The sequence below is a fragment of the Hyperoodon ampullatus genome (assembly GCF_949752795.1).
Source record: "Hyperoodon ampullatus genome assembly, chromosome: 3".
NCBI classification, from domain to species: Eukaryota; Metazoa; Chordata; class Mammalia; order Artiodactyla; family Ziphiidae; genus Hyperoodon; species Hyperoodon ampullatus.
The window spans coordinates 143,069,083-143,095,832 of record NC_136916.1 but is presented as its reverse complement, the minus strand read 5'-3'; the positions used below and the strand labels follow the sequence as shown (position 1 = coordinate 143,095,832).

The window sequence follows — 26,750 nt, the reverse complement described above, 5'->3', positions numbered from 1 at the left end:
GTATGTACAATACAAATATTTGTATTTTGAAAATGTGGGGGAATATGGAGAGAGAGAAATCATGTATTGGGTTCTTTTCCAATAACGTTTTTAAAAAATTTAAAAGGTCTGGCCATGTCCATGGCATGGATCTTGAGCCTGTTGTGAAACTACTACTTAAGAGAAGGTGATTTTGGGTTAAGGATTGGGGTTTTCTCTCCTGTGACCCCAAACTTTCCTGTGATAAGACACTTAAAAATTTTAATTACAGTAGTGTATGAACTGTTATCCTAAGGTAAAAATTACCTTCCCACAAACAGGGTCATCTTACAACTCCCACCTTATGCACTTATACCCACAACTGTTGCTGCAAAACAAGCAGCACAAGGGGAGGGGTCACACCCAATACCCGCTTCAACACTGGCCCATCACTCGGCCTCCTGCCCAAGGCAGCTAAGTGGCCCTTGTCTGACAGCAAGAAGCCTTCCTGGCAGAAAGCAAGATTTCATTGAACTGATATAACCTGAGAGAAATTTAAACCCAAATAGTAGAAGGTTGTTAAAACATCTGCCACACCTGAAACTAACACAATATTGTAAATCAACTTTAATTTGAAAAAAGAAAAAAAAATATCAGCCAAGATTCTGGGATTCTTCCTATACTCATTTGGCTCTCTCAAACAAGACGTCACATGTGTTTGGGACAGAGTCTCAGCTGAGCCCAGTGATTCTGTACAACACAAAAGGAACCTTTCTCAGGGGCACCAAAAGTCAAAGCTAAGGGTTGTAAGGATGTGGATCTACACACAAGTGAAGATCTAACAAAATCCTAAGTGGGGACTTACTTTCCGCAGCACATGTGATGCTTATCAGGCATTTCCAAGCCCAGGACGAGGACACAGTACTTCTGTGCCAAGTATTTCTGTGCTGCTTCTAACTTACTGATAACCAATTCCATCTCTTTTTTTCTCCACAAGGCCCCTGAAAAGAAAAACAATAATCTGGATTAATGTTGGCAAATGTCTATATTAATTAGTAAAAAGTCAGAAGTATAAACTATTTTGAAAGAAACCGAAGTGAGTCAACACATCTCACTTATCATTTCATTTATTTTATTTGAGTTGTGGCAGAGAAAGTTCCTCAAAGTCCTTTGATATTTATCATTGTAATCAGCCTCTCAAGTTTATGCTGAATATTCATTTTAATAGATTCTTTATAAATTGTATATGTATCCTCAATTTTATACACAGGAAGTCCTAATTTATATAGAACAGCTCAACTAACAAATTCCCTATACTAGTTTCTGTGGCAATTAGCAGCCAATTTTCCTGCTGTTTTGCTAAAACAGCCATGGAGACTCTTTCCCACCTTAGCTTCCCCTGGGTTTCTGGTGTTATTACTAAGTTCGGGGGCTCAATGTTTGAACTACTCAACGTTTGCCCACCTTCAGTTCTGTGTTTGCTAAGGAGGCATCTGTGGAATACCACTCTGGGAACTTTGGCATCAATTACAATCACCTTGCTTCCCTGTGAAAACACAGCCCCAGTTCCAATTGAATTGCAAATGTACTTTCTAAAGGCAACCTGTTTTTAGGTTACAGCATGTCTGAAGCCTAATTTTAGACATTTTTGCGGTACAGTACAGTAGGAAACATTGCCGACAATACATTCCAATGATTGCTATTGAAAAATGAAGTGTCACTAACTTTTTCCCTGCCTTTTTGTTTTCAGAAAGATAAAAGCCAAACGAAATGCACTCTAAACAAGACAACATACTGCCCCTTCTGATGTTAACCACTAGACTGACCGCGTGAGGATAAGCTGTGGGGAAAGGCGGTGGGTTTAAGGATAATATGGATGTTTCAAAGCACAAAACATTATCACTGTGGTGAGAAGGCCTGTGAGTAATTGGAATAAAATGAGTTTCTGGAATAGATAAGGCGGGTTTCAACTTTAAATGCTCAAATATCATATAAAACCAACACACACACCCACGAGCACCCCGGTGACCATCACTGTGCCTGCATCCCTGTTGCCTTCCCTCATCCTCACCCCTGCTTTGCCAGACCTGCCTATAGTTAATCTCTTCTTTTGCTGTTGAAAACAAAGCAAACCAAACAACAACGAAGAAATGCTTTGAAACGTTTCCGCCAATGGTCCTCAAGTTTTAATATATGTAAGAATTGCCTGGGGTATTTGCTAAAAGTGCAAATTCCCAAGGCCAACCCCTCTTCCAGATTTTGGTTCAGTAGGTCTGGGTAGAGCCTGGCATTTAAAATAAACCCAGGTATAACCCTTTGGAAAAATTTTTAGTAATAATTTCAAGTGCCATACAATTGGTCATAAACTTTGATCCAATAATCTCTCCTGGAAATTTATTCTTTGTAAAAAATCATCCAAAGTTAGGGGAGAAATCTAATGCATGAAGATATTCAATGCAATTATTATTTATCTATTTGACTATCAGAAAAACTGGAGACTCCCAAAATATATAAAATAGAGGGATAATAGGAGAAGTAATACAGGCTGTAGTAATAGAGCCAAGTACTATTTAAGGATTTGACATTAACCTAACATATGAGTCCCCCCATGGGACTGAAGCCAGGCACTAAAGTCTGTACCCTTAACCACTATACTACATTGCTTCTTAATAGGTAGGTCAATAAGTTATTGACATACAGCAGCTTGATGGAAAGTTATGCCACCATTGAAAATTATAATTACAAAGATTGTAATAACTTGAAGATACTTATGATATGTTTAAAACTGCATACATAATTGTACCTTTGTTCAGAAGCTGTAAGTCCTAATTACAAATGGATAAACTTGGGGACAGAGAGCCGAGTTGATTGGTAAGGGATGTGGGGACACCACACAGAGGTTTAGGCAGAGACTTTGGAGTTAGAGACCTGGGTTCTAGCCTCAGCTCCATCACTAACTTGGCATGTACACCAGCCAGCTATTTAACCTCTCTGAGCCTTAGCTTCATCATCCGTTAAATGGGGATAAGGTTTTTTCTTCTGGAATTAGGGCATTTAGTCATCTAAGACCATCAAAGTGTATCTTTAATATCCTTCTGTAACTCTTCCTGCTCTCCTCTCACAGGTTATAGGCTTTCCTTCCAAGGCCCAACCACTAGGCTAAGATAATATGCATTAACTCATCTAATCTGGACAATAACTGTAAAGTGAATGCTTCTATTATCCCTATGTTATACCTCACTATTTTGACAGAAATTAATTTTTTTCTTAAAGTTATTTATATCCAGATATCTCAATGTAATTTATATTTGTTTTTATTATAATAAATAAACCAACTGACTACTGGAAGCTTGAAAATGAAGTTGTTATGCTTTTTTTAGAATCACACCACAGAACCATTAATTTGTGTGTGTGTGTGTGTGGTATGCGGGCCTCTCACTGCTGTGGCCTTCTCCCGTTGCGGAGCACAGGCTCCGGATGCGCAGGCTCAGCGGCCATGGCTCACGGGCCCAGCCGCTCTGAGGCATGCGGGATCTTCCCGGACCGGGGCACGAACCCGTGTCCCCTGCATCGGCAGGCAGACTCTCAACCACTGCGCCACCAGGGAAGCCCAGAACCATAAATTTTAAGGCTTGGATTTTTCTTTGTCATTCTGTAACTGATTCCTCCCATGAAGGTCTACCATACATCACTGGGTTCTAATAATTTTTAGTATATTTTATTTTATTATTTTTTAATAACTTTAAAAAATTTATTTATGGCTGCGTTGGGTCTTCGTTGCTGTGTGCGGGCTTTCTCTAGTTGTGGTGAGCAGGGGCTACTCTTCGTTGCGCTGCACAGGCTTCTCATTGCGGTGGCTTCTTTTGTTGCGGAGCACGGGCTCTAGGTGTGTGGGCTTCAGTAGTTGTGGCATGCAGACTTAGCTGCCCCGCAGCATGTGGGATCTTCCCAGACCAGGGCTCAAACTCGTGTCCCCTGCATTGGCAGGCGGATTCTTAACCACTGCGCCACCAGGGAAGCCCTTTAGTATATTTTAAAAATAACTAAGAAACCTTTCTTCTGTTATCTATTTCTATAAATTAAGAAATGAAACAATGTCTTTGCTTTTTTAAAAAATTTTTATTGGAGTATAGTTGCCTTACAATATTGTGTTAGTTTCTATTGTTCAGCAAAGTGAATCAGCTATACATATACACATATCCCCTCTTTTTTGGATTTCCTTCCCATTTATGCCACCACAGAGCACTGAGTAGAGTTCCTGAGCTATACAGTAGGTTCTCATTAGTTATCTATTTTATACATAGTATCAAGAGTGTATGTATGTCAATCCCAATCTCCCAATTCATCCCGCCCCCCCCAACAATGTCTCTGCCTGATTAGCAATAACCCACAGAATTAGAAAAAAACATACAAAATATAAGCTAATATGCTATCAAAGTCTAATAATAGACTTTGAAATAGTAATACTCCTCAAACCTTCTGAGTCCACAGCTGGCTTGAGCCCATTTGCTTGCTACCACAGAAACACTTCATGTTCTCTGGCTGCTCTGCTGGATGTTGCATATTATAATGGCTTTACTGTACTAGTAGTGTTTGAATTATTTATTTGGTTCTATACAAAACTGCTATCCCAAGACATTTATCTATCCACAAAATTTTTCAAACTGCTTGTTTATATGCAAGGATTTTGCATTTTGAAAACATTCTACAACAACAAATTGATGACTCTATCCAGCATTCCTAACAGCAAAATCACTGGGTCGGTTCCACATATACTGGGGAGGGCAGCCTGGGCACTGGGAAAGTTCCATGGCCTGCAAACGTCACCAAGCCTGAGAGGCATTGTTCTGCTCTGGATTCTGAGTTCCCAGATTCTTGCCCTGGATAGCACCAAGCCACCTCCACCTAAAGTGATTAAATTCTTCACATGTAGCCTAAGAAGTCATTTTCTTCTATGATATGTAATATCATTTTGGTCATATCTGTTAATTTTTTTAATTCTTAGTTTTTTTCATTAGATGCTTACAAACCCTTTAGCAAGAACTTTGTAAGCATGACAAACATAGAAACAATATCTCTATCTGCACTGTCCAATATGGTAGCTGTGAGCCACATGTAGCTACCGAGCACTCACTGACTGTGGCTAGTCTGAATTGAAGTATATTGTATTTGTAAAATAGACACCATTTCAAACACTTACTACAAAAAAGTAAAGTATTTCATCAATAACTTCCTAGTATTGACTACAAGTTGCAATGATAATATTTTTGAGTCATTGGGTTAAATAAAATATCTTGTTAAAATTAATTTCACCTGTATCTTTTTACATTTTAAAAATATGGCATCAGAAAAGTTTAAATTACATATATGGCTCTCACATATTGGGCATACTCTTCTATTGGGCAGTGCTGGTCTATATTATTTGCAATATTTAGTTAACAGAATACCCATCTGAATTATTCAGTGAGCTTTAAAACTGGTGAACTCCTCCCTGTAAAATGTTTTAGCATACTCCGAGATTTTTAAATTTCCATCATCTCTTTACCCTAGACAAAAGTTAGTTTTAATACTGGCAGTGATAAAGCTTTAAAGTGCACTACAGGGAATTCCCTGGCAGTCCAGTGGTTAGGACTCGGTGCTTTCACTGCCAGGGCCTTGGGTTCGATCCCAGGTCGGGGAACTAACATCCCGGAAGCTGCGTGGCGTGGCCAAAAATAAATAAATCAATCAATAAAAATAAAGTACACTACAAAATTCTACTTACATCACACAGCTTTTGGGTTTCTTTTCCTGTGAGATTTTTTCCAAGTAATAATATAAATAGTACAACAATGCCATGAGGAAATTGTCAAGATTCTTATTCCTATGGGGAGATTAAAAGAAAACAATGATAACATATTTCAAACATAAAGCTTGTCATAAAAAAATCTATGGGCACACAAGAATAAGTAGAAACTCATGTTACCATACCCATCACACAACTAATTTACCATTTAAAATTCTATCTACTATAACTGTTGAAGATATAAGAAACCTGATTTTCGTAAACAAAATTTTTTGAGAGGTCACAACTGAATTATAGTTTTGCTTACCAATTAGTTTTCATTTTTAAAGTGTTTTTATAATACAGGTAATTTTTTGTTGTTGTTTAAAAAATGTACACAAATGTAACAAGTAAAAAGACTCTCCCCTCACTCCTTTGTCACCATCTTACTCCTTAGTGGTAGCCACTGTTAAGAGTTTGGCATGAATCCGTCCTGAACCTTCTAGAGCATAGGCAATCACATATAAGGTCCTCCCCCACCAGCACACATACATATGCATGAATATACACCTTACCTTTTTTTGGTAACAAATGGGATAATGCTGTATATACAAGTCTTTGCAACTTGCTTCTGTCACTTACCTGTGTAGCATGGACCTCTTTCCATGATACCATGTATAGACTTTCCTCATTTTTTTAAACAGGTGGATAAAGTATGCTATAGCTCATAATTTATTTAACTAATCCTCTACTGATGGATATTTAGGTTTTTAAAAAATATTATAGACATTGCTGCACTAATTATTCTTATAGCCACATCTTTGAGTAACTTCCTAGAAGTGAAATTGCTAGGACATAGAATATCTGCACATTAAAGTTTCGTAAGTTTTGCTCTCCAAAAAGACTGCATTGATTTACAATCCTATCTCATTTGTTTTAAAACTAGAAGGCTTTGTTTTCTTTCTAAATATTCTTACAAGATTTTTGCTGCTTCCTTTCTAGCCCCAAACGGAAATTCTTACTCTGGCATGCATTCCTTAACCATACCTTGAGAGCAGGATGAAGATGAGCATTGCAGACTTTTTTCTCACAGTATTAATAACTACCTGTCCTAGGTTGGGTTCTCCCAGAAACACACCATGAGACAGATTTGCGAGTAAGTAGTTTACTAGGAAGTGATCACAAGAAACATCAGTAGGGGAGTGGGGAGGTGAGATGGAAAGGGGGTGTTAACAAGTTCTTTATCACTGTGGACCAATGTAGTTCAGTACCATGCGGGACTCTAGGAGACAGAGTAGAAAACTTAGAGTTATCCTGACAGATGGAAGCTGGGATATTTATCTACCAACTCTCCCTCCAGCACATCACTGATTGGAGGCTGCTTCTCGGGCACTGACTTCCTAGTGCCCCAAGCTTGTCCTGTAGCCCTGCAGTCAGGCTGAGTGTGCTCCTGCCACAGAATAAAGCTTCAGGCAGAGAATCTCAGGTGTTTGCCGGCCTTTACTGAATGCTGAGGGAATCTGTGAGCGCTGCCTACAGCACAGGATACCCAACTCTCACTGAGCACTTACAAGTGCAGCTGCCATGAGAAGCACCTTCCACGTACAGCCACGTGGAGACACCATTACTTCCAATTTTGTATCCAAGGAAACTTAGGCTCGGGAAGATCAAAAAGCTCACCCAGAGTCACACACCTAGTACTTGTTGGGGCTGCCAAACATAACTAGTGGAGAAAACTGATCTTCCGTAAATGAGTATACCCTTTAACCAACATATACATAGTGCAGTCTCAATGGGACTCTGACAACGTGCTCACCATACTCCTTGCCCTGGACTTTATTTGGGGCTCCTGTGACTTCTGGCTTCCTCTCTTTGGTCTCAGTCTTTGAAACTGAATCCTGAGAGAATGGCTTGCAGAGAGCCAGCCCTTTCTCCAAAAATCAGATTTTTCATCATTTATCAGATGGGATGATTTCAAAATAAAGGATAAAAGATCTAAAATGTCTCACAAGCATTACATACCTCATAAATGTTGTAAAAGAACAGATATGCTGCATCTCAGTATCTTGTAGCAAAAGCAAAGCAACAACTGAAAGGAGAGAAGATGGACAATTGAAAGAGGGACAAAGAGCTGCCTGAGAGGTTGACACCAGGTAATACATGTAAGGATGATGAAGCCTTTACTCACATTTAGCATCGTGGAGTGTAACGTTGCCCTGCTGACTTCGTTTCTCTAAGCCTTTGGGTGACATACCGTCTCTTAAAGCAAACCTTTTATCTGTCAACCTGTTTTGGGGATATAACAGTCTCTAGTAGTACTTTGAAAGGTTTTAGTTGTATTTAATCTACCCTGAGGCACATGAGGTGTTTACTATAAAGTAAGGAGACCCTGAGTGTCATGTGTGGGTTTCATTTAATGTAGGATCATTTTGGAATACATTTTATTAAACATTATATTTACTATGCTAGGGGTAGGAGGAATGCACACTGCCTTACATAAAATGTAAATACCAATTTGATCCAAAATAGATCATTTAAATCATCTATTTTTGGCATAGCTATCATTTTCAGATTTTTTTTAAAGAAGCTGAAAATTTGCTAATAGCCAAATTATCACAGGGATACATTACTGGGATGATTGTAACTCCCACCATAATTGTGAAATAGTGCATGTTCCTTCCTTGATGGCTATTTGCATTTCAACCTAGGATGATGGGAATGATATTTTCTTAGAGTCTGTAGAGGCTTAAGCCATTCTGCTGAGAGGTGCTATCAGCAACACTGCCATGGTGCTAAGTTAAGCTACCTGTCTGAAGCTGGACCATCAATTTGAGCAAAGTGAACTGCTTTGCCTTTCTTTCCTCTTTCTTTGAGTTCTACTGCAGGTGTAAAACTGTAATAGAAATGAGAAAATTAGGAACTTAACCTTTTCCTGGGGGAAACTAATCAGAGCATGACCATAGCTCATGGAACCTGAGGACCAGCACATATTGTGAGTGTCCTGGAGAGAATCTGAGGCACAGCTGTACTTAATTCATGTATTTACATGTGGTACAATCATCTAGAAAAAGATTAAAAGGTCAGACTTTATATTCAGCCTTTACGTATCACTCGCCCCCTGAATACCACCATACACAAAACATTTCCATCTGAAAATGCTGCTGTAACTTCAGAAGAAACAGAAAGCTCGTGATCAGTTTGGAAAGATTTTTTGATTTACTGAGTACTTGTTATGTGCTTCTAAGCATGACCTCATTCAATCTTCACAGCAACTCTATTAGGAAAGTATTACTATTATTACAATTTTTACATATGAGAAAGATTGAACCTTAGAAAGATATTAAGTAACTGGACCAAGATCACTTAGCAAGTGCCAAAGCCAGGACCGGGCACAGGTTCTCTAGCCACAGAGCCATGTGTTTACCCACCAGGCAGTCCTGCCCCCCAAGCAGCCACCTCGTTATCACCGCTGTGGACTCTTCTAGAAGCTTGACTATCTCGAAGAAGGTTTCAGGACCCTTTACTTAACTCAGGGTTGCTTTGACTCTATAGTTTTTGTACAAGTATTACCAAGCAGTAATGGGCCTAACTAAAAATGGACCACAATTAAGCAACAAATAAATATGTACTGAGGCCATACTCTGTGTCAGGCATTGCTACAACATTGAAAATAAGTGGTGTCTGATTACAGTCAATGCACAGACTCTGAGGATTATCAGCCAATGCTTAATAGGAAAACAGAGAAAAGCGTTTTGAAGACTAGCAGGATGTGGTTCCTGCCTCATAGAGAATTCATTTTCTAGAATTGTGGTGTTTACCAAATACATCGGTTTGGTGACCACTGTGGATTATGACATTTATTTTTCTGCCTGAAACAATGCCATGTTGATAACACCACCCAGAAGCTTAATCTCTGCCCAGTTACATGTCTCTCTGTTAAGTTTAAGCATAGATATAGTAAGTAGAAGTACTTTTCCCCAGATTTTAGTCATTCCCTAATCATGCATATATACTCTTATCATCTCTTTGTCAACACAACAGTTTTGAAACAGCTTCCTTTAAAATTTTTCTGGGATTGGTTACCCAAAAAGTCATCATTTTAGAGAAATACCTCCCATGGGAATGATAAAGTTAACCAGTTTGGTACTTTCTTCTTCCAGGAGTTTTTGCCAACATCCTGGCAATATTCAGGTTGTATACTAGGTTAGAATCTAAAAGCATGTACACGATATCACCTCAAGGGAATTATTTTTTTGTATTCTTCTTTCTTTTCAGACCACTGGCACCAAGTTGGTTAGTGGATGTAGAATTTCTAAACTTTTCATTCTTTCTTGTCCTCTTCTTATCACTGGTCTCCAAGGATTGGGTATTTAGAGGGAGGGTGTGCTGAAATACTGAGGAGGTGGCAGGAAAAAAGAAATGAAAGGATACCAAATGGTGATGGTGGGTACCTCCAAAGAGAGATGGGACAGAGAGGAGGCGTAGTGATGAAGAGAGCTATCTTCCACAGCTGTATACTTCTGTATTATTTCAGGTTTTTTTTTTTAATAACAAGAATGTATTGATTTATTATCTGTGTTCCTAAAAAAAAAGTTGATAGAGGTATAGAGGAAGAAACAGCACGTTGTTGATACATTCTATTGACAGGACATTTAGATAGCCTTTAACAAAATCCTCAATTCCCCCAAACATTCAGACATTTTCTAAGAGCTCTTTGAAGTCCATTCTACTTGCTGGGAATCTAATGTGGGGCATTAATATAACCACCCTAAACAAGAACACAAAGTTGTTTTCAGTTTTCTCTTGGACCATCACAACATTCTGGCCACTTACAAGCCATTGGCTGTTAACTTTCCTAACAGGCTAAAGAAATCTCAGTCACCAGCCCTTCCCAGGGTTTCTCTTCTCTAGAAGATGGAGAATATAGATAGAAACACCCAATCAGTTAATGTCGAAATTGCTTCCCTCCTAACCTTGCCTCAGTCCCATCCCTATAATTCAACATTTTTTGCCCTATTAGTTAGTTTGCCTGAGTTGATTTGAGACAAGAGAGTCTTAAGATAAGGAAAGGATACATTTGGGATCTTATAGATCAGGTCTATGAACTAAGTCAAATGAACTTAGAATTATAAAATCATAAGATCATAGAATTTGGGGGTTAGAAGACATCTAAAAGATCATCTAGTACATGGCTATCATTTTACTGATGGAGAACTAAGGCTCAGAGCGGCTGACCATGTCTCAGTACTTGAAACTTGTGGCAGGTAGTGCCTGCTCTTAGCCAGTAGTCTGGCATTTACTGCGAAACCTCTAGTCCTTATTCTCTGACCTCTGGACACGTCTTCCCACACTTGCCTGAGTGGCTTTTCACTTGACTGAAGTCATTCTCCGGATCAGATGGTGAGATGGATTTCTCTTTGTGAGTGTCCTGCCATAGCTCTAAAAGCAACCTATGTTCACGTGCATTTGGAATCACTAAGAAGCGTCACTAGTAATAATTAAAAATTGTCCTTTGAACTGCACCTCTGATTGGCTCCCAAACCACAGTGTGACCTAGATCTGTACCTTCTTCCAGTCTCCATAGTCTCCCTCTCAATCGGGCAACCCATTTAGAATCACAGACCACACCGTGTTGATGTGCTTTCCTAATATCACAGCACAGTCACATCATTTCCCTTTGCCCTGAAATAAATGAGAAAAAGCAGTCATATTTTCTCCTAGAACCCATCACTAAAATGCAGAAGGCTGGACCACTCTTGGCTTCCACACCAGTTAGAGCTCTTCAGTGGTTACTAGAGTCTTTGTTTAGGCTATGTTGAAAACCAAGAGAAGTTCGAGGCTTCTGGAGGTGTAGTTTCCTTGGCTGTATGTCCTCAGGGGAGTCCACGACCTTGGCAAACACTCAGACAGGCGGCTGGTTCTCTCCCAGCTGGGAGTAGGGGGCACTTGCAACATGAATGGCTAAGACTACAGACACTGTGTCAGAGCCTTGTTGGTTGGCCCGTTACTTCCCCATTTAAAACCTTTCAATCCCCGCACCCCCCCACCCCGCATGCCCTCTGAATAAAGTTTAAATTCCTCAGCATGGTCTGTAAGACCTTTCACGATCTTGCCCTGGTTTAAAACTTCTACTTCCTCTCTTGACACTCGCCTGGAGCTCTACACCCAGCGTACTGACCACTTGCAGTCTCAGGTGTGTCTGGGCCTCTGCACCGTGCTGTTCCTTCTGCCTAGAACGCACTCTCCTCCTCCACTACCAGAGCTCCCTTTGCCTTGCCAACACCTCCTCCTCCTCAGGTCTCAATCAGCGCCTCCCCTGGGAAGCCCTCCATGTCTCCCCTGTCCACTGGCTTCAGGAAATGCCCCCATTTAGGTACTGGGTCAGGGCATTTGGGTGAATGCAGGTTTCCGGAGCCCCGGCCCAGCCCAGTGTGGCAGTGGAGGGAGCTGGAAAGGGAGCAGCAATCTCGGGGGAATGAGTCAGGGTCAGTAGCACTGTTAACAAAAGATTCTCCTCCCACTAGTAGCCTGGGAGGGTCTGGTTTACTTTCAGTAAGGAGAGCGGCATAGATATATCTTCCTGCACCTTCAAATTCCCAAGCTTTCCTGTCTCTATTACTTCCTTCCCACCATAATCAGCGGAAACTCTGCTTCTACCTTTTCCAAGCTAATCTGCACTCTTGATCCCATTCCCACTTTCTTTCTCTTCTCTTCCATCTCTTCTTTCTACCCAAACAAACTCAAAATTTTCCTACCTTTATAACAAAAGCAACAAAAGTCCCTTCCCTTAGTCCTGGATCCCCTAAAGGCTCCTATCGCTTTCCTTTTTCACTGGTAAACTTACTGATGAGAAACTAGCAAAAATAGAATACTCCTTATCTCAGATTCTTCTCCTCTAGCTACTGTAATCTGATTTCTACTCCACTGCCTTCCTGAAATGGCTTCTCACCTACGTCCCGAGCGACCCCTAAATCCAAAGGCTTCTTTTTGCCCCATCCTGAGCTCTCTTTAGCATCTGACATTGCTGACCACTCCCCACTCAAATTCCCTTTCTGGGCTTCCCTGGTGGCGCAGTGGTTGGGGGTCCACCTGCCGATGCAGGGGACGCGGGTTCGTGCCCCGGTCTGGGAGGATCCCACATGCCGCGGAGCGGCTGGGCCCGTGAGCCATGGCCGCTGGGCCTGCGCGTCCGGAGCCTGTGCTCCGCAACGGGAGAGGCCGCAGCAGTGAGAGGCCCGCGTGCCGCAAAAAAAAAAAAAAAAAAAAATTCCCTTTCTTATTTTGCCTTTGAAGGCCTTTGTGTGTCTCAGGGCTTTCCTCCTGACCCTTCTAATCATGCTTTCTCTTCAGTTAGCTCCTCTTTCTTTGCCTGCCTGCTATTCCTGAGGGCCACGTGAAGATACCTTTCAAAACCTTAAGACATGCACACCGATTAAGAGACATATCAAACCAACTGTAATGTATGGAAATTGTGTGGATCCTGACTGGAACAAACTTTTAAGATATTAGACAATAGGAGACATCTGGATACAAACTGCATATGTGACAATGTTAAGAAATTACCTTTTGTATTTTTAGGCCAGTAAATAGTAATTTAGTTATGTTTTTTAATAGAGTGCCTATTTTTGTGATGTATTACTGAAATACTTATAGATGAAATGATATGATATCTGGAATTTACTTCAAAATAATCAAGGGGTAGAGAAGATGAGGGTTCAGATGATACAAAGTTGACCCTAATTTGGTGACTGTTGATGCTATGCTATGGGTATGTGAGGGTTCATTATCCCATTCTCCCTACTTCTGTTTATTGAAATCTTCCAATATAAAAAGTTTAAAATGTTTATATTTAGTTAAAAATTTTAAAATAACACTATAAGAGAAAAAAAAAGCTGGCAACAAAGTCAGACGTACAATGATTTCAGGTACTGGAATTATCAGTCACAGAATGTAAAATAAATATAATCAGTATGTCAAACACAAAAAAGTAAAAATAAGGTGGTAAGCCTTAACACTGGTGCACCAGTGGTCTTTGGGGGCAGAAATGGGCAGAACCCCCCACTTTCTACTTTGTACATTTATATACTTGTTTTTCAACAAGTATGTGCAACTTTGTGATGAGGAAAAAAGATACGGAAATGGAGAATAGAGTAAGTTAAAAATGTATGTGTGTGTATACCTACATAAAAGAAGATTTGGAAAGCTATACAATAACTGTTAACATGTTAACAGTCATACTCTTTATGTGGGATTGTAAAGTTTTTTTGGTTGTTTTCACTTAATGGTATTTTCTGGTTTTTAAAAATAATATGATATTTTAAAACATTTCATAATTTTTAGAAGTAGGTATTGGTATTTCCTAGGCTTCTGGTCTCAGTCAGTTCACTTTCCACTGTAATTCTGCACCGGCCCCTCTCAGGAAAACCAAACCCCTGCTCACTGAATTCTTGACCTGGACATCTCACAGGCAGGTCCAGTCAGCCCGTGGAACGTGCAGATCCAGAGGGCTGACTGTACTATGTCATTTTATATAAGGGACTTGAGCATCTGCACATTTGGGGATCCGCAGAGGGCGGGGGTGTCTTAGAACCAATCCCCTGCGGATACCAAGGGCTGACTATATCTCAAATTCTGCACACTGAAAAAGTAACCTTGTTACCTTTCACCCCTCCATAAACATACCCGCTCTCCCACCTTCCTTGTCTCAATAGACAATGCTGTCACCCACTCAGTGACCCAGACGTTCTTGCCTCCTTCCTCCCTTTGTCTCACAGCCAATCTTACCAGCTACTTCCCCCTGCACACAAGGCCGGATTTATCTGAGTTGCCTCTAGCACGACTCTTTGACTGTTCTCCTGCAAGTCTCCACCTCCCCCTTACAGTAATGCATAATTGTCTTGTCTCCCCGAGTTCTAATCTTGCCCCTCCATGTTACTATGGGAGAGGGCTTTCTAGAGCACAGATGCAATCCCATGACACATGCTCATAAAGGTTTGTGGAGTGACACCAAACAGAACTGGTGTGAGAACAGTGACCGAACAAGCCTCTGCCTCTGCAGCTCCCATTCTTACCACTGTCTCCTCTCCACCTCCTCTGCCTCAGCCCTGTCTCATCACCAAGAATTGGGGTGACATAGTGTCTGCAGCACTGTCTCTGAAAAAAAAAGAGCATGTTCCAGCTCATGAGTCCTCTCTGACTTCAAACCTACATTTTAATGTGTGATGGGACATGCTTAGACTTTAAAAGGGAATCAGTATCTACATCTCCAACAAAGCCAAACATTAACTTTGGCCTAAAACATACAAAAGTCTGCTTTCCTTTTCCTTAGCATCACCCCTAGCAGCTGGACTCCCAAGGTAATCCTAATACTCAGGTTTGCCACACTGAGTTGCTTAAACACAAAGCAGCTCCACCATAAAAGGGTTGCCCCCATCTATTCTTCATGGTAGTCCTTTCCCCATCTTTAACTACACCCAATTTGTGTACTTGACACAGTCTGGTGTTTGGGGGGTTTTATTTTTACACTGTTTAAATTGAGGTATAGCTTCCATTTATGCAGTAAAGCACATAAATCTTAAGTGGACAGCTTGATGAATTTTTTTTTAACTTCTTTATTGGAGTACAATTGCTTTACAGTGGTGTGTTAGTTTCTGCTTTATAACAAAGTGAATCAGTCATACATATACATATGTTCCCATATCTCTTTCCTCTTGCGTCTCCCTCCCTCCCACCCTCCTTATCCCACCCCTCTAGGTGGTCACAAAGCACCAAGCTGATCTCCCTGTGCTATGCGGCTGCTTCCCACTAGCTATCTATTTTACGTTTGGTAGTGTATATATGTCCATGCCACTCTCTCACTTTGTCACAGCTTACCCTTCCCCCTCCCTTTGATGAATTTTCTACTATGTATACACCCATGTAACCACCACCCAAATCAATATATAGTCCATTTCCAGCACCTCAGAAGGTTCTCTTGTACTCTCCCCTGCCAGTTGATAACCCACAAAAAGTAACCACTATTCTGACCTCTATCAATACAGTTCTTTTCTTCTGTCTGTTACTGTAAACTTTTATATAGATAAAATCATACAGTATTTACATTTTTGTGTCTGGCCTTTTCCATTCAACATTATGTCACACAATCTACCTTTTAAATCATACCATCCCATGTGTATTCTCCAAAATCAAGTGGGTAATATACATGGGAAATCAATCAAGCCATTTTAAAGAATAATTTGGTAATGAACCAAAAGAAACTTTAGTTTATGAATATGAATGTTTTATGAATAATAAAGTCAGTGTGAAACTGATATCTGTAAATTCGTTAGTAGGATCATACAGGAAAAAGTGTCACTTGGGGTGGGTTATTATTAGATTAGCACTGAAAAATTAGTTTGAAAAATACTACAAAATAACTTCATTTATAAAGAAGATCAGTACATAAAAAGTATGGTGCAATTTTTATCATAAGAAGAGAGGATTGAGATGGCCTTTATATATATATGAAGAATGAGAAAAGAAAATATTGGCACTGAAAATTTACACCCACATTTTCTTGTGCTTTACCGTGTATATTTTGACTCCTGTGATTATACTGTCTGTCTAATCTCAGAACTATCTTGCTGTCTTTGTCACTATCTCACATTCACTAAGTATGATGTTTCAGGAGCTACTCTACTGAATCTTCTGTGACATATCTGAGAAGAAAAATGAAATCACTGCTGTGGAAATGACAGATTACTCAAATACTGAAATAAATATTCCATGAAATGTAAACTTTTGATTTTGACTTTAATATAATGGTTAGCCTTTAAATTATTCATGTTTAATTGCTATTAAATATTTAATTATATTTATAATGTAACTATAAATTACATCTGCACAGCCAACTCCTTTTCTGACCTCCAGCCCCATTTGACCAACAGCCTAAGAGATGTGTCCACGTCATAGCAACCTCAAACACATCACCAGTTTTGCCTCTTTTATTCTGTATATGGGGGAAGGGCAATCCCAGCCAACCAATCACCCAAGCCAGACACCTGGGAGCCAACCTAAGCACCTACTTCTCCCTCTCCCTTCACTTTCAGGCACTATATCGTATCAATCAATTCTATCCAAACATCCTGTCAATTTCATCTCTTGCATACTTCTTAGTCCTGCACCCTTCTCTCTCTGACTCTGTTTCTTACCTGGATAACTATTTATAATCCTCCTACAATTAGCCTTCTAATTGGCCCTGTGCCTCTAGTCTTCCTCTGCTTGAATCTAGTTGGTTGATTGTACTTGTTCAATAAACAATTGGTGAGTGCCTACTCTGTGAAGTTCTGCAGATGGCTCCAGGGACATGAAGATGACTAAGACAGTTCCTGCCATTGAGGGTTTGCGGTCTATCAGAGGGAGACAGTGTATAAAGTGGAAAGGACTTCGATAAACCTTGGTTCAAAATGTCAGTTCTGCTACTTACTGGCTGGATGACTCTATTTCAGTGGCTTAATCTCCCTCATCCTTGTTTCTTCATCTATGAAATGGAGATATTAGTGCTCACTTTCCATGGCTGTTTTAAGACTCAGAAAAATATGCAAATGTCTGCGATATAATAGGTGCACAGCAGATAGTGGCTAGTTTTGTTAGTTTAGTGATACACTTTTAATAGAGTCGGTATTTTCTCATATTAAATTAGAGAATTAAAATTAGTTTTTCTAACCTTATAATTTTACCTTGTAAAATTTACGGTCTACTGCATCAGGTATAATATATGGTCCCATTAATGTAAAACTCTATTTCTATAACTCAAAAAGGCAATTTTATAAAGTAGTTAAGAATATGGACTGTTAATCAAGTAGACCTAGATTTAAAACATCTTAATCACCTCTGAGCTGTGATTTGGCCAAGTCACTTAGTTTCCTTCAAACTTCTTAACGCTTTGACATCAGTTTCTTCATCTGTAAAAGTGGATTAACACGCAGCTGTTTCAAAGGGGTGGTAAACTGATTAGCACAGTGTCTGCTACATAGGAGCAGCTGATAAGTGTCATAAGACGGGGATAACAGGAAGGCTGCCAAAATGGTTATCTCTAGATGCTGCGATTGCAGCAGGTATTTATTTTATTCTTTATACTCTTCTGTACTGCTTGAATTTTTTTTATCCCAAACACACGTAATTTTCATAAAAGCTATAATAAAGTTTTGTTAACATTTACCTTCTGAACTCAAGAGTTCTGGTTTCATCTTTCCAGTATCACATCCCTAATCGTAATCCCAACTGCTGTAAAATGAAATGATTGCAGCAAAAATAAAGGTTCAATTTACAATCCGCATGTCACAATGAACTTTTAACAATAATTCTCACTAGTTGCTATTTAACTCTATTCAATAAAGATGTAGAGTCTTAAACTGTTGTTTTTTTTTTTTAACTTGAAGCCAGCATTTTATCTTTTTTGATTGTTTTTGGGTGTAGTTTCACTAGAAAGGAAGGGAGGGAGGAAAGTAGGGGAGAAAGGAAGGAAGGGAAAGAAGAGAGGAAGGCTAGGAGCCTGCGTCACCTCACCATAGCAATTTACTGATTAACTGGGACTCAGACCACAATAAACTGGTGCCCAAGGCAGCTCCCATCTTTCAGAGGAGTTAGACACCAACTGTAACCCTGACCCCACCCTTCGGAGGAAGTGGGCGAAGTACCAGGTTATCCTCCCCAAGCCGTGGTAGCTACCAGCCTCCAGCCTCTCCTCTCTGGGGATCCCACCCAGAGCAGGACTGCTTCCTCCGCAGGACGGCTATTTATTTCTCAGCCAACCAATTAGAGGTGGTGCGGTGGAACTTACCCATACCTAGGTATCTGTGGGGGGAGCCGGAATTCAATTCTGACCGTTTGCCGAACGCACCTCTATCGTCCGGTTTTTGTAGACAACTAAGCCCAGGTCTCCTCGAGTGAGGTTCGCCCCAGGCTAAGGCGGCGCCCCCGCCTGGGGAGGGCGGAGAGCAGGGCCTTGGCCGAGGGAATGGAGGGCGTCGCTGCACCGCCACCGAGCCCCCGTCGGGCGCCGCGGGCGGGAGGGAGTCGGCTTTCCACCCGCCGCGGGCTGGGGGTGGCCCAGGTGCACTTACATCCGGCTAGTCGGCCTGCGAGTCCAACCGCTGCCTCCTCGAATAAAACTCGGGCACACGATACGTGGTCTCCCGCTGGCCGCATTAGACCGACCGTCGCGGAGGCAACTGCCCGTGAGCGCCGAGAAACCCCGCCGACGCTGGGCGGGGGCGGGACCCTGCTTCCTCCGCGGCGGTGGCGGGTGGGCGTCACTGCCGCCCATGCTGACACCTTTGGCTTCTGTGGCTCCCTAGCGTCTCACAGCAAAGCTGCCCCGGGGTTCCTTCTTTAGAGGTCAGTTCTTCGTGCCTTCCCACCGAGAAGTCAACTACGTCACTGTTTTTTTGTTTTTAATTAGAATAACTTTTTTTTTGGAGTGGACAGAGCAAGCTCCTATTCCAACTCCCTGCTCCAAAAATCCACTTAGTATGTTATCCTCAGATAGAAGATGTATCAGATATTAAACTAATAAGAACAGATACTACACTTGATCTTAGCCAAAAGGTCTTCAGTTCCTTAGGGAAGCTTGCCCTTTGTTCCAAAGTTTAATAGGACTAAATGAAGTTCAAATCCAGGTTAGAAAAATAAAAACAAATAAAATAAAATATAAAACATACAGGTTGGGACTAGGTTAATATAGGGCGGGGCGTGACAGGAGGGGAGCAAGGGAGGAAATAAGGTTTTCAAAACTGGGTTCTGCTGCATAACTAGATGTGGAACCCATTTGAAGATATCCAGATGAGGGGTTTATGAGGCTCTTTAAGGAGTAATGTGTATAAAGCATCACCCTGAATAATTACTCAAAATTAGTGTCTCTCAAAGCAGAGAAACTTGCTTTGTATCAATGGGTTTTCAACTGATATTTCTGTATTTACACTTTTCAAATCATGTGTCTTGTAATTTCTTCTTGCAACTGAGTTGATATGCAGATTGTTTGGTATTTTTTTCCTTCCATCACTAATGTAAGCAATGCTAGATGACACTACATGACTGGGAATGCCTAATATATTCTGCTTTTGTTTTATCCCCACAGCTTAATTAGCGTTAAAGAGATGGTTAGTAAATAGTGATTGTATACTCACATAAACTTTAAAAACATAGCAATAGATATCCCACTGCTTCCCCTTCCCCCCACCCTCCCAGTCTCACTACTTGGTAACACAATCACTGGTCACAGGGGTATAAAATTGTAATCACCTAGATTCATGTTCCACTCACCTGAGTCCACTGCTGGTAGCTGTTCTGGTTGGCTTAGATATAAGGAAACCCACCTGTACGCTGGCAGTGCTGCTTTCAGGCTGTAGCCTTAGAGGCTGGCTTATTACAAGATGACTCACTTAAAAAGAATTTAGCAAAATATCCCAATCACCAAAAGCTTTTCTCCAAGCAGGGTATTTAACTTTGGGTGGGAAGAGGAGAAATAATGAGTTGAAGCTCCAAAAAGGACTGAGAGAGACCAAGGACTCTGGATGGTACCCATTCCCCACACTTCCAGGCAACTTCTTCAGTTATCTCAATGAGTGAAGAAATGCTAATAGAAAACCAAAGATCTTTTATACCTTACCATGTTTAACTTTAGGCTGTCTAAAATACAAAACTAAGAGAAAAATAAAAGCGTTGAGAACCCAGAACAATGACCTACAGAGAAGTTGCCTGACAAGTTACGTCACATGTGGTAGAGGGACATAATATTTAAAGGAAAGCCTCGATAAGTCTTAAGGAACCATCTTATATTTCTGTATCACTAGGCCCTAACAAAAGAGGGAATAAAAAATTGTTTTTATGGTTCTAAATCATTATTTATTTTAAAAGTGACCCACTCATTTCTTAGGTTAGATTTTTCACCAGTTAGGTTTTTTGTTAAATGGCATGAGAAACTCACAACCTAAAATGGAAATATAATTTTCTTTTAAAAAACCCCAAACAATTCATGATGCTATAAAGTAGGGATAAAGGTGACATCTAAATATTTAATAATTTCAAGTGTCCTGTGAGGGAAAGTTGTTTTTTTTTTTTGCCTAGTTAAGATATATTCCTCAAGGTCAAAGAACTGAGAGCATATGACATAGAACTAAGTTGCTGGTCTCAAATTTTAGGCCCAAGATATTAACCGGATATAATGCATGCTTATACTATGAAAAAGTCATAATGGACATATTTTCAAAGTGTTATAATTCTACTTTTAAAACAAACATGTAAGAAAACAGCAATGCCAGTATTTGAATTAGCAATTCCATTTTTGATTGCTTATTTCCCCCATCTTCAATTCACAAACATCCCGATCTATACTTAAAGGGGTGGAGGAAAAGAGTCTATGACTTCATTTGTTCTAAGGGAAAGACAGTTCAACAGTAAGTATTACTCTATTAAATTTTAGAAATACATATACCCTAAAATATTTCCATCCCAAGAGCTGTATCAAGAGTAAAAACTTGTATCTTTCTCTAAAGATCCATAATTTTTCTTCAAGGATTTAAATTCTGTATCTAATTTTAATGCTTAAGGATAGTTCTTCACAACAGTTTTCTCATACCTACTTACACATTATACAGAAGCAATTGAATATTCCTGTTGTTCCTTAACCTAAATATATGTATTCCCTTAGCAATTGTCTTGTGACATATGGATCTGAGATTCTTTAAAATTTCAATTCCAGTGTTCAAAAGCAAGGGAAATATACCCCACAATACAAATTTTATAAACTACATTCAACTTAAAGTAGATGAATACCTTATCATGGGCCCAGTATTTGAGCTTCATAAAAAGAAATCTTTTGATTTCATCTAGATAGCCAGGTTATATTCATGTCTAAAATTGTACATAGGATAAAGAAATTCTTAGCTCTCCTTGACATATTGAATAGGTGATACATTAAATATCCTATCATGCATGCTAAATTTAAAGATGTAAAGAGCACTAATATCTCCTAATACACAAGCCAAGCGCATGAATTTCCATTACACATATCAAATTAATATGATAAAAAATTTAGGGTAAGCTTGTTTTGAAATTTCATACATCTGAAATACTGTAAACAACCTGCTATGTCTTATTTTGACAGGTGTATAGATTCATTGCCTCAAAACAGCCATTTTGTTAATCATTCAGATAAGAAGAAATGAAGTCCCCATTCTGATAAATGTACTTTTTCAATCCCTTAGCCTTCTATATGTATTGCATTAGCTTTAGTCATGACCACTAATCCCTAGCATAACATTACTTTCAAGTTCAAGTGATGCTAATTATTCCTTAAACTGTAATTTAGCCTCATCCTAACTCAAGTACTTTTTCCATTATCATTTGACTACAGCTGATCTAAAATCTGCTAAGGAGTTCCCAGGAGTTATCGAGTTACCAGTTTCAACTGACCCCTGGAAACACTGAACGGCTACTTCAGTGGCTTTATCTTAGCAATATTCAGATCTAGGTAAATTTGAGAAGACAGAATTAAAAACACTCAAGGCTAGGACTTTTACAAATTACTTTTCAAAATAATAGAAAATGAAGTATCTACATAGATTGATGTTATTGTTACAGCAGGTTACCAGAGACCAGGCCAAAGAGACTACCATTGGTCATTTTTCTGATACTTTAAAAATTAATCTCTCCCAAAATGAGGTCTAAAATGAGTCATACTAATACCAAATTGCACTTACAGAAAGACTCCATTATACTTTATATACTTTGAAGTTAGAGCAAGGGATAAACACTTTCAATAAAGGACTAATAAAAGGTTAAGAATGAGTGTTATCTTGGTAAAAACTCATGTTAAACGTCACTCTAAGGCTACTAATCACCTCATTCTGTTAGTACCAAGGTAGTTTATCAAATATTTATACAATGCTATCTGCAGTCAATGAAACACCCTTAACGCCTCCTTGCTGAAAACTTTCCACTCTGGCATGAGCACTGAAAAACCCAAGTTATGTCCAGCTTTCAGAGTGTAAAGAGCAACTACCTTTTAAAAAATGTTTATTTTGAAGCAATTTCACAACTGCCTTTTTATCTCCCCACCCCACCCAAATGAGACCTGCTAAAAAAGAAAAAAAGTATACGTAAAAAGAGTCAGCTCTTCTGTGAGAGGATCATTACTAAAGCTCAATATTTTTAGGCTGTTTTGTTCTCTCATTTTTATATTATTTCAAAAGTTAATCTCTGCATGATATGGAAGTGTCCACTACTAAATTTAAAATTAGCTTCTATAAGTCACTGTTATCTTATGAGCAACATGAAGCAAATCTACATCACTTGGAAGAAGATATTAAAATGTCTGTATGGTGAAAACATTAGGTTAACTATGCATTTTCCAATCAGCTTTTACTGAATTTCTTCCACATTCTCCTTAAAGAGAATCAATCAGAACAAAGCAGATGTGTCATTCCACTAAAATATGAACCCCCCGCAAGGATGTGGATTTTAAAGTTTAAGCCCAGGATAGTGGATCTCAAAGGGTTGTAATATTCCTATCTGTAACAATCTCAAATTGGAAATACTGGAAAATGGACAAGTTGTATATTGATGAAATACAGGACTATCTTGCAGTTTGTCTTTTAAAAAAGAAATATATTCTAGTCATTTAAGGCAGGTATTGAAAAGGCATTATGATTATCAGAAGAAAAAACTATATTATCTTCCTCTAACCTGCAAGTAATTTAACTGCTGAAAACATATTCTTCTTGAATTTGCCATAAGCCCGGAAGTTGAGCTGTTTTACGAGAAAATTAAAGTTAACAAATTTGACTAAATTTGGAGTCAGTATTAAGTGGCTTTAACGTTTGCCTGCTGGATCTTGTTTCAGGCACCTGTATGTTGCAGAAAGCAACTTGTTTCATACTATGTTGGGCTATTATCAGAAGACAACACCTGCCCCAGCTTTTGTTTGGAGAAAGAATCTTTCTGTACTTAACCCTGGAACATACCTTGTATTCTGTTGGAATATTCAGGTGGATTTTCACTTGAATACTTAAGCCAAGCCTTAGGAGTTTGGGTATACTGTCAGACCCCAGTCTGGTTTCTGTATTAAAAGGGGGGAAAACGTTTACCCAGATCTTTTCCCCTTAAGTTGCTGGTAATTCAAAGCAGGAACCTCATCAGAAAATTAGGCAACACTGAGTTAGATAAATTTCATCTTATACTAATATCTTAAAGACCAACATGGGTAAAACAGTAAGAAGGGAAAATTGAAAACTCCAACACAATAATTTTTAGATCAATTTCAGCTTTACTTTTAAATTTGTATTTATGCATTTGTTTGCAAAAAGTATGCCTGTCCTTAACATTACTGCAATGTTCACTTTCCTCTTAAAGTAGTACATAAAAATAAACAATTCAAGCTTCTGTATATTTTATTGTTACCAAGCTTCCACAGAACACGTGTGCAAACTTCAGGTTTCCCATCTGAAAACCCCATGTACAAACTAAGCTAACCAAAAACGCTCAAGTCAGCAAATACGCAAAATGCATTAAAGAGAAACCTCAAATAATGTTTTTAAAAGCCAAACTTTAGAACTAACCTTTTATAATTAAACTAAGTTGTTGCACCTCTCCTTTCACATGCATACACCGGGCTAAACACTTCCAACAATAGATCTCATACTTGGCACAAGGACATTTCAAAGAAAAAACAAAAACAAAAGGAAAAAGAGAGAAAGGAAAAGAGGTTTACGCTGACTCGAGTCCAAGTTTAGTCCACTTCCTCGATGGTCGGTCCCCCGGAGGCTCCTGAACCACCGCTGCCGCCGCCGCCAGGGCCGCCTTGGTAAAGGTTGCTGATGATGGGGTTGCAAACTCTTTCGAGCTCTTTCTGCTTGTGCTCATACTCATCTTTTTCCGCCATCTGGTTTCGGTCAAGCCAGTTGATCACCTCCTGACACTTGTCGAGGATCTTGCTTCTGTCCTGTTCGCTAATCTTGCCCCTCAGTTTCTCGTCTTCCACCGTCTGCTTGATGTTGTAGGTATAGGACTCCACGGCGTTTTTGGCGGCCACTCGGTTGCGATTGGCCTCATCTTCCGACTTGTACCGCTCCGCCTCCTGCACCATCCGGTCAATGTCGTCCTTGCTCAGACGACCCTTGTCGTTGGTGATGGTGATTTTGTTTTCTTTACCGGTGCTCTTGTCGGCGGCGGTGACGTTGAGGATGCCATTGGCGTCGATGTCGAAGGTAACCTCAATCTGGGGGACCCCGCGGGGCGCCGGGGGTATCCCGGTCAGGTCGAACTTGCCCAGCAAGTTATTGTCCTTCGTCATGGCCCGTTCGCCCTCGTACACCTGCACCAGCACACTGCTCTGGTTGTCTGAGTAGGTGGTGAAGGTCTGCGTCTGCTTGGTGGGGATCGTGGTGTTCCTTTTGATGAGTGGAGTCATGACGCCGCCAGCCGTCTCAATGCCCAGCGACAACGGGGTCACGTCGAGTAGCAGCAGGTCCTGCACGTTCTCTGACTTGTCCCCGATGAGAATGGCCGCCTGCACCGCGGCTCCGTAGGCCACCGCCTCGTCAGGGTTGATGCTCTTGTTCAGCTCCTTGCCATTGAAGAAATCCTGCAGCAGCTTCTGGATCTTGGGGATGCGAGTGGAGCCGCCTACCAGCACGATCTCCTGGATCTGGCCCTTGTCCAGCTTGGCGTCGCGCAGCGCCTTCTCCACCGGTTCGAGGGTCCCGCGGAACAGGTCGGCGTTGAGCTCCTCGAAGCGGGCACGGGTGATGGACGTGTAGAAATCCACGCCCTCGTAGAGCGAGTCGATCTCGATGCTCGCCTGAGTGGACGAGCTCAGGGTGCGCTTGGCTCGCTCGCAGGCGGTGCGGAGTCGCCGCACGGCGCGCTTGTTGGGTGTAATGTCTTTCTTGTACTTGCGCTTGAACTCCTCCGCCAGGTGGCTCACCATGCGGTTATCGAAGTCCTCACCGCCCAGGTGGGTGTCGCCAGCCGTGGACTTCACCTCGAAGATGCCGTCCTCGATGGTCAGGATGGACACGTCGAAGGTGCCTCCGCCCAGGTCGAAGATAAGCACGTTCTTCTCGCCGCCCGCGGAGCCCTTCTTGTCCAGGCCGTAGGCGATGGCCGCCGCCGTGGGCTCGTTGATGATGCGCAGCACGTTGAGGCCCGTAATGGTGCCCGCGTCCTTGGTGGCCTGGCGCTGCGAGTCATTGAAATAGGCCGGGACGGTGATGACCGCGCTCTGCACCTTGCCCCCCAGGTAGGCTTCGGCGATCTCCTTCATCTTAGTGAGGACCATGGAGGAGATCTCCTCCGGGAAAAAGGTCTTGATCTCTCCCTTGTACTCCACCTGCACTTTGGGCTTCCCTCCCTCGCTCACCACCCGGAATGGCCAGTGCTTCATGTCCGACTGCACTGTGGCGTCCTCGAACTTCCGACCGATCAGCCTCTTGGCATCGAAGATGGTGTTGGTAGGGTTCATGGCCACCTGGTTCTTGGCGGCGTCCCCGATAAGGCGCTCGCTGTCGGTGAAGGCCACGTAGCTAGGGGTGGTGCGGTTGCCCTGGTCGTTGGCAATGATCTCCACCTTGCCATGTTGGAAGACCCCCACGCACGAGTAGGTGGTGCCCAGGTCGATGCCGATAGCCGGGCCGCGGGCAGACATCCTGACTGAGACAGGCAAGCGACGTTAGACGACAACACCTAGGGCAGAAAATCCGCGGCCTCAACTAACGGTCGCCTCGCACCAAACACTCTGAGCGCAACAACCGTCTCCCTCTCCCCTCGCTCCGCTCCCCACTCTTATAGTCGCCTCCCTGCCGCCTTCAGAGCCAATCCACTCTCGGGACCGCCAGCCACAGGCTTGCCTGAGCCGGAGTGACCCGCCTACGGCCCAACAGACTTCTAGTTGGGTGAGGGGCGGGACTACGGCCCGCGCGAGGACGCGAAGGGCGGACGTTATGCAAGTGAGGCCCCGCCCACGCGCCCCAGGCGGCCAGTTGCCTCCGAG

At 41.3% G+C, this 26,750-nt stretch overlaps 2 protein-coding genes across 2 annotated transcripts in view; both read right to left on the bottom strand.

Moving 5' to 3' along the window:
• Window positions 1-19,028, bottom strand: part of PPP1R36 (protein phosphatase 1 regulatory subunit 36) — a gene marked incomplete at both ends in the record, with an annotated part of 33,054 nt that extends 14,026 nt beyond the window's left edge. Inside the window, 11 exon segments of the mRNA XM_079699179.1 lie at window positions 824-945; window positions 947-959; window positions 5,723-5,821; window positions 7,745-7,811; window positions 7,911-8,008; window positions 8,529-8,615; window positions 17,922-17,959; window positions 17,963-17,986; window positions 18,826-18,831; window positions 18,835-18,900; window positions 18,948-19,028. Of these exon segments, the coding sequence (XP_079555305.1) occupies window positions 824-945; window positions 947-959; window positions 5,723-5,821; window positions 7,745-7,811; window positions 7,911-8,008; window positions 8,529-8,615; window positions 17,922-17,959; window positions 17,963-17,986; window positions 18,826-18,831; window positions 18,835-18,900; window positions 18,948-19,028 (701 nt within the window).
• Window positions 19,029-24,006: 4,978 nt separating this feature from the next.
• Window positions 24,007-26,405, bottom strand: HSPA2 (heat shock protein family A (Hsp70) member 2; the record flags this gene model as incomplete). Its single annotated transcript, XM_079701238.1, has 1 exon — window positions 24,007-26,405. One exon carries the CDS (start codon window positions 26,403-26,405, stop codon window positions 24,489-24,491), a length of 1,917 nt encoding a protein of 638 aa, XP_079557364.1. The 3' UTR covers window positions 24,007-24,488.
• Window positions 26,406-26,750: the final 345 nt, after the last annotated feature.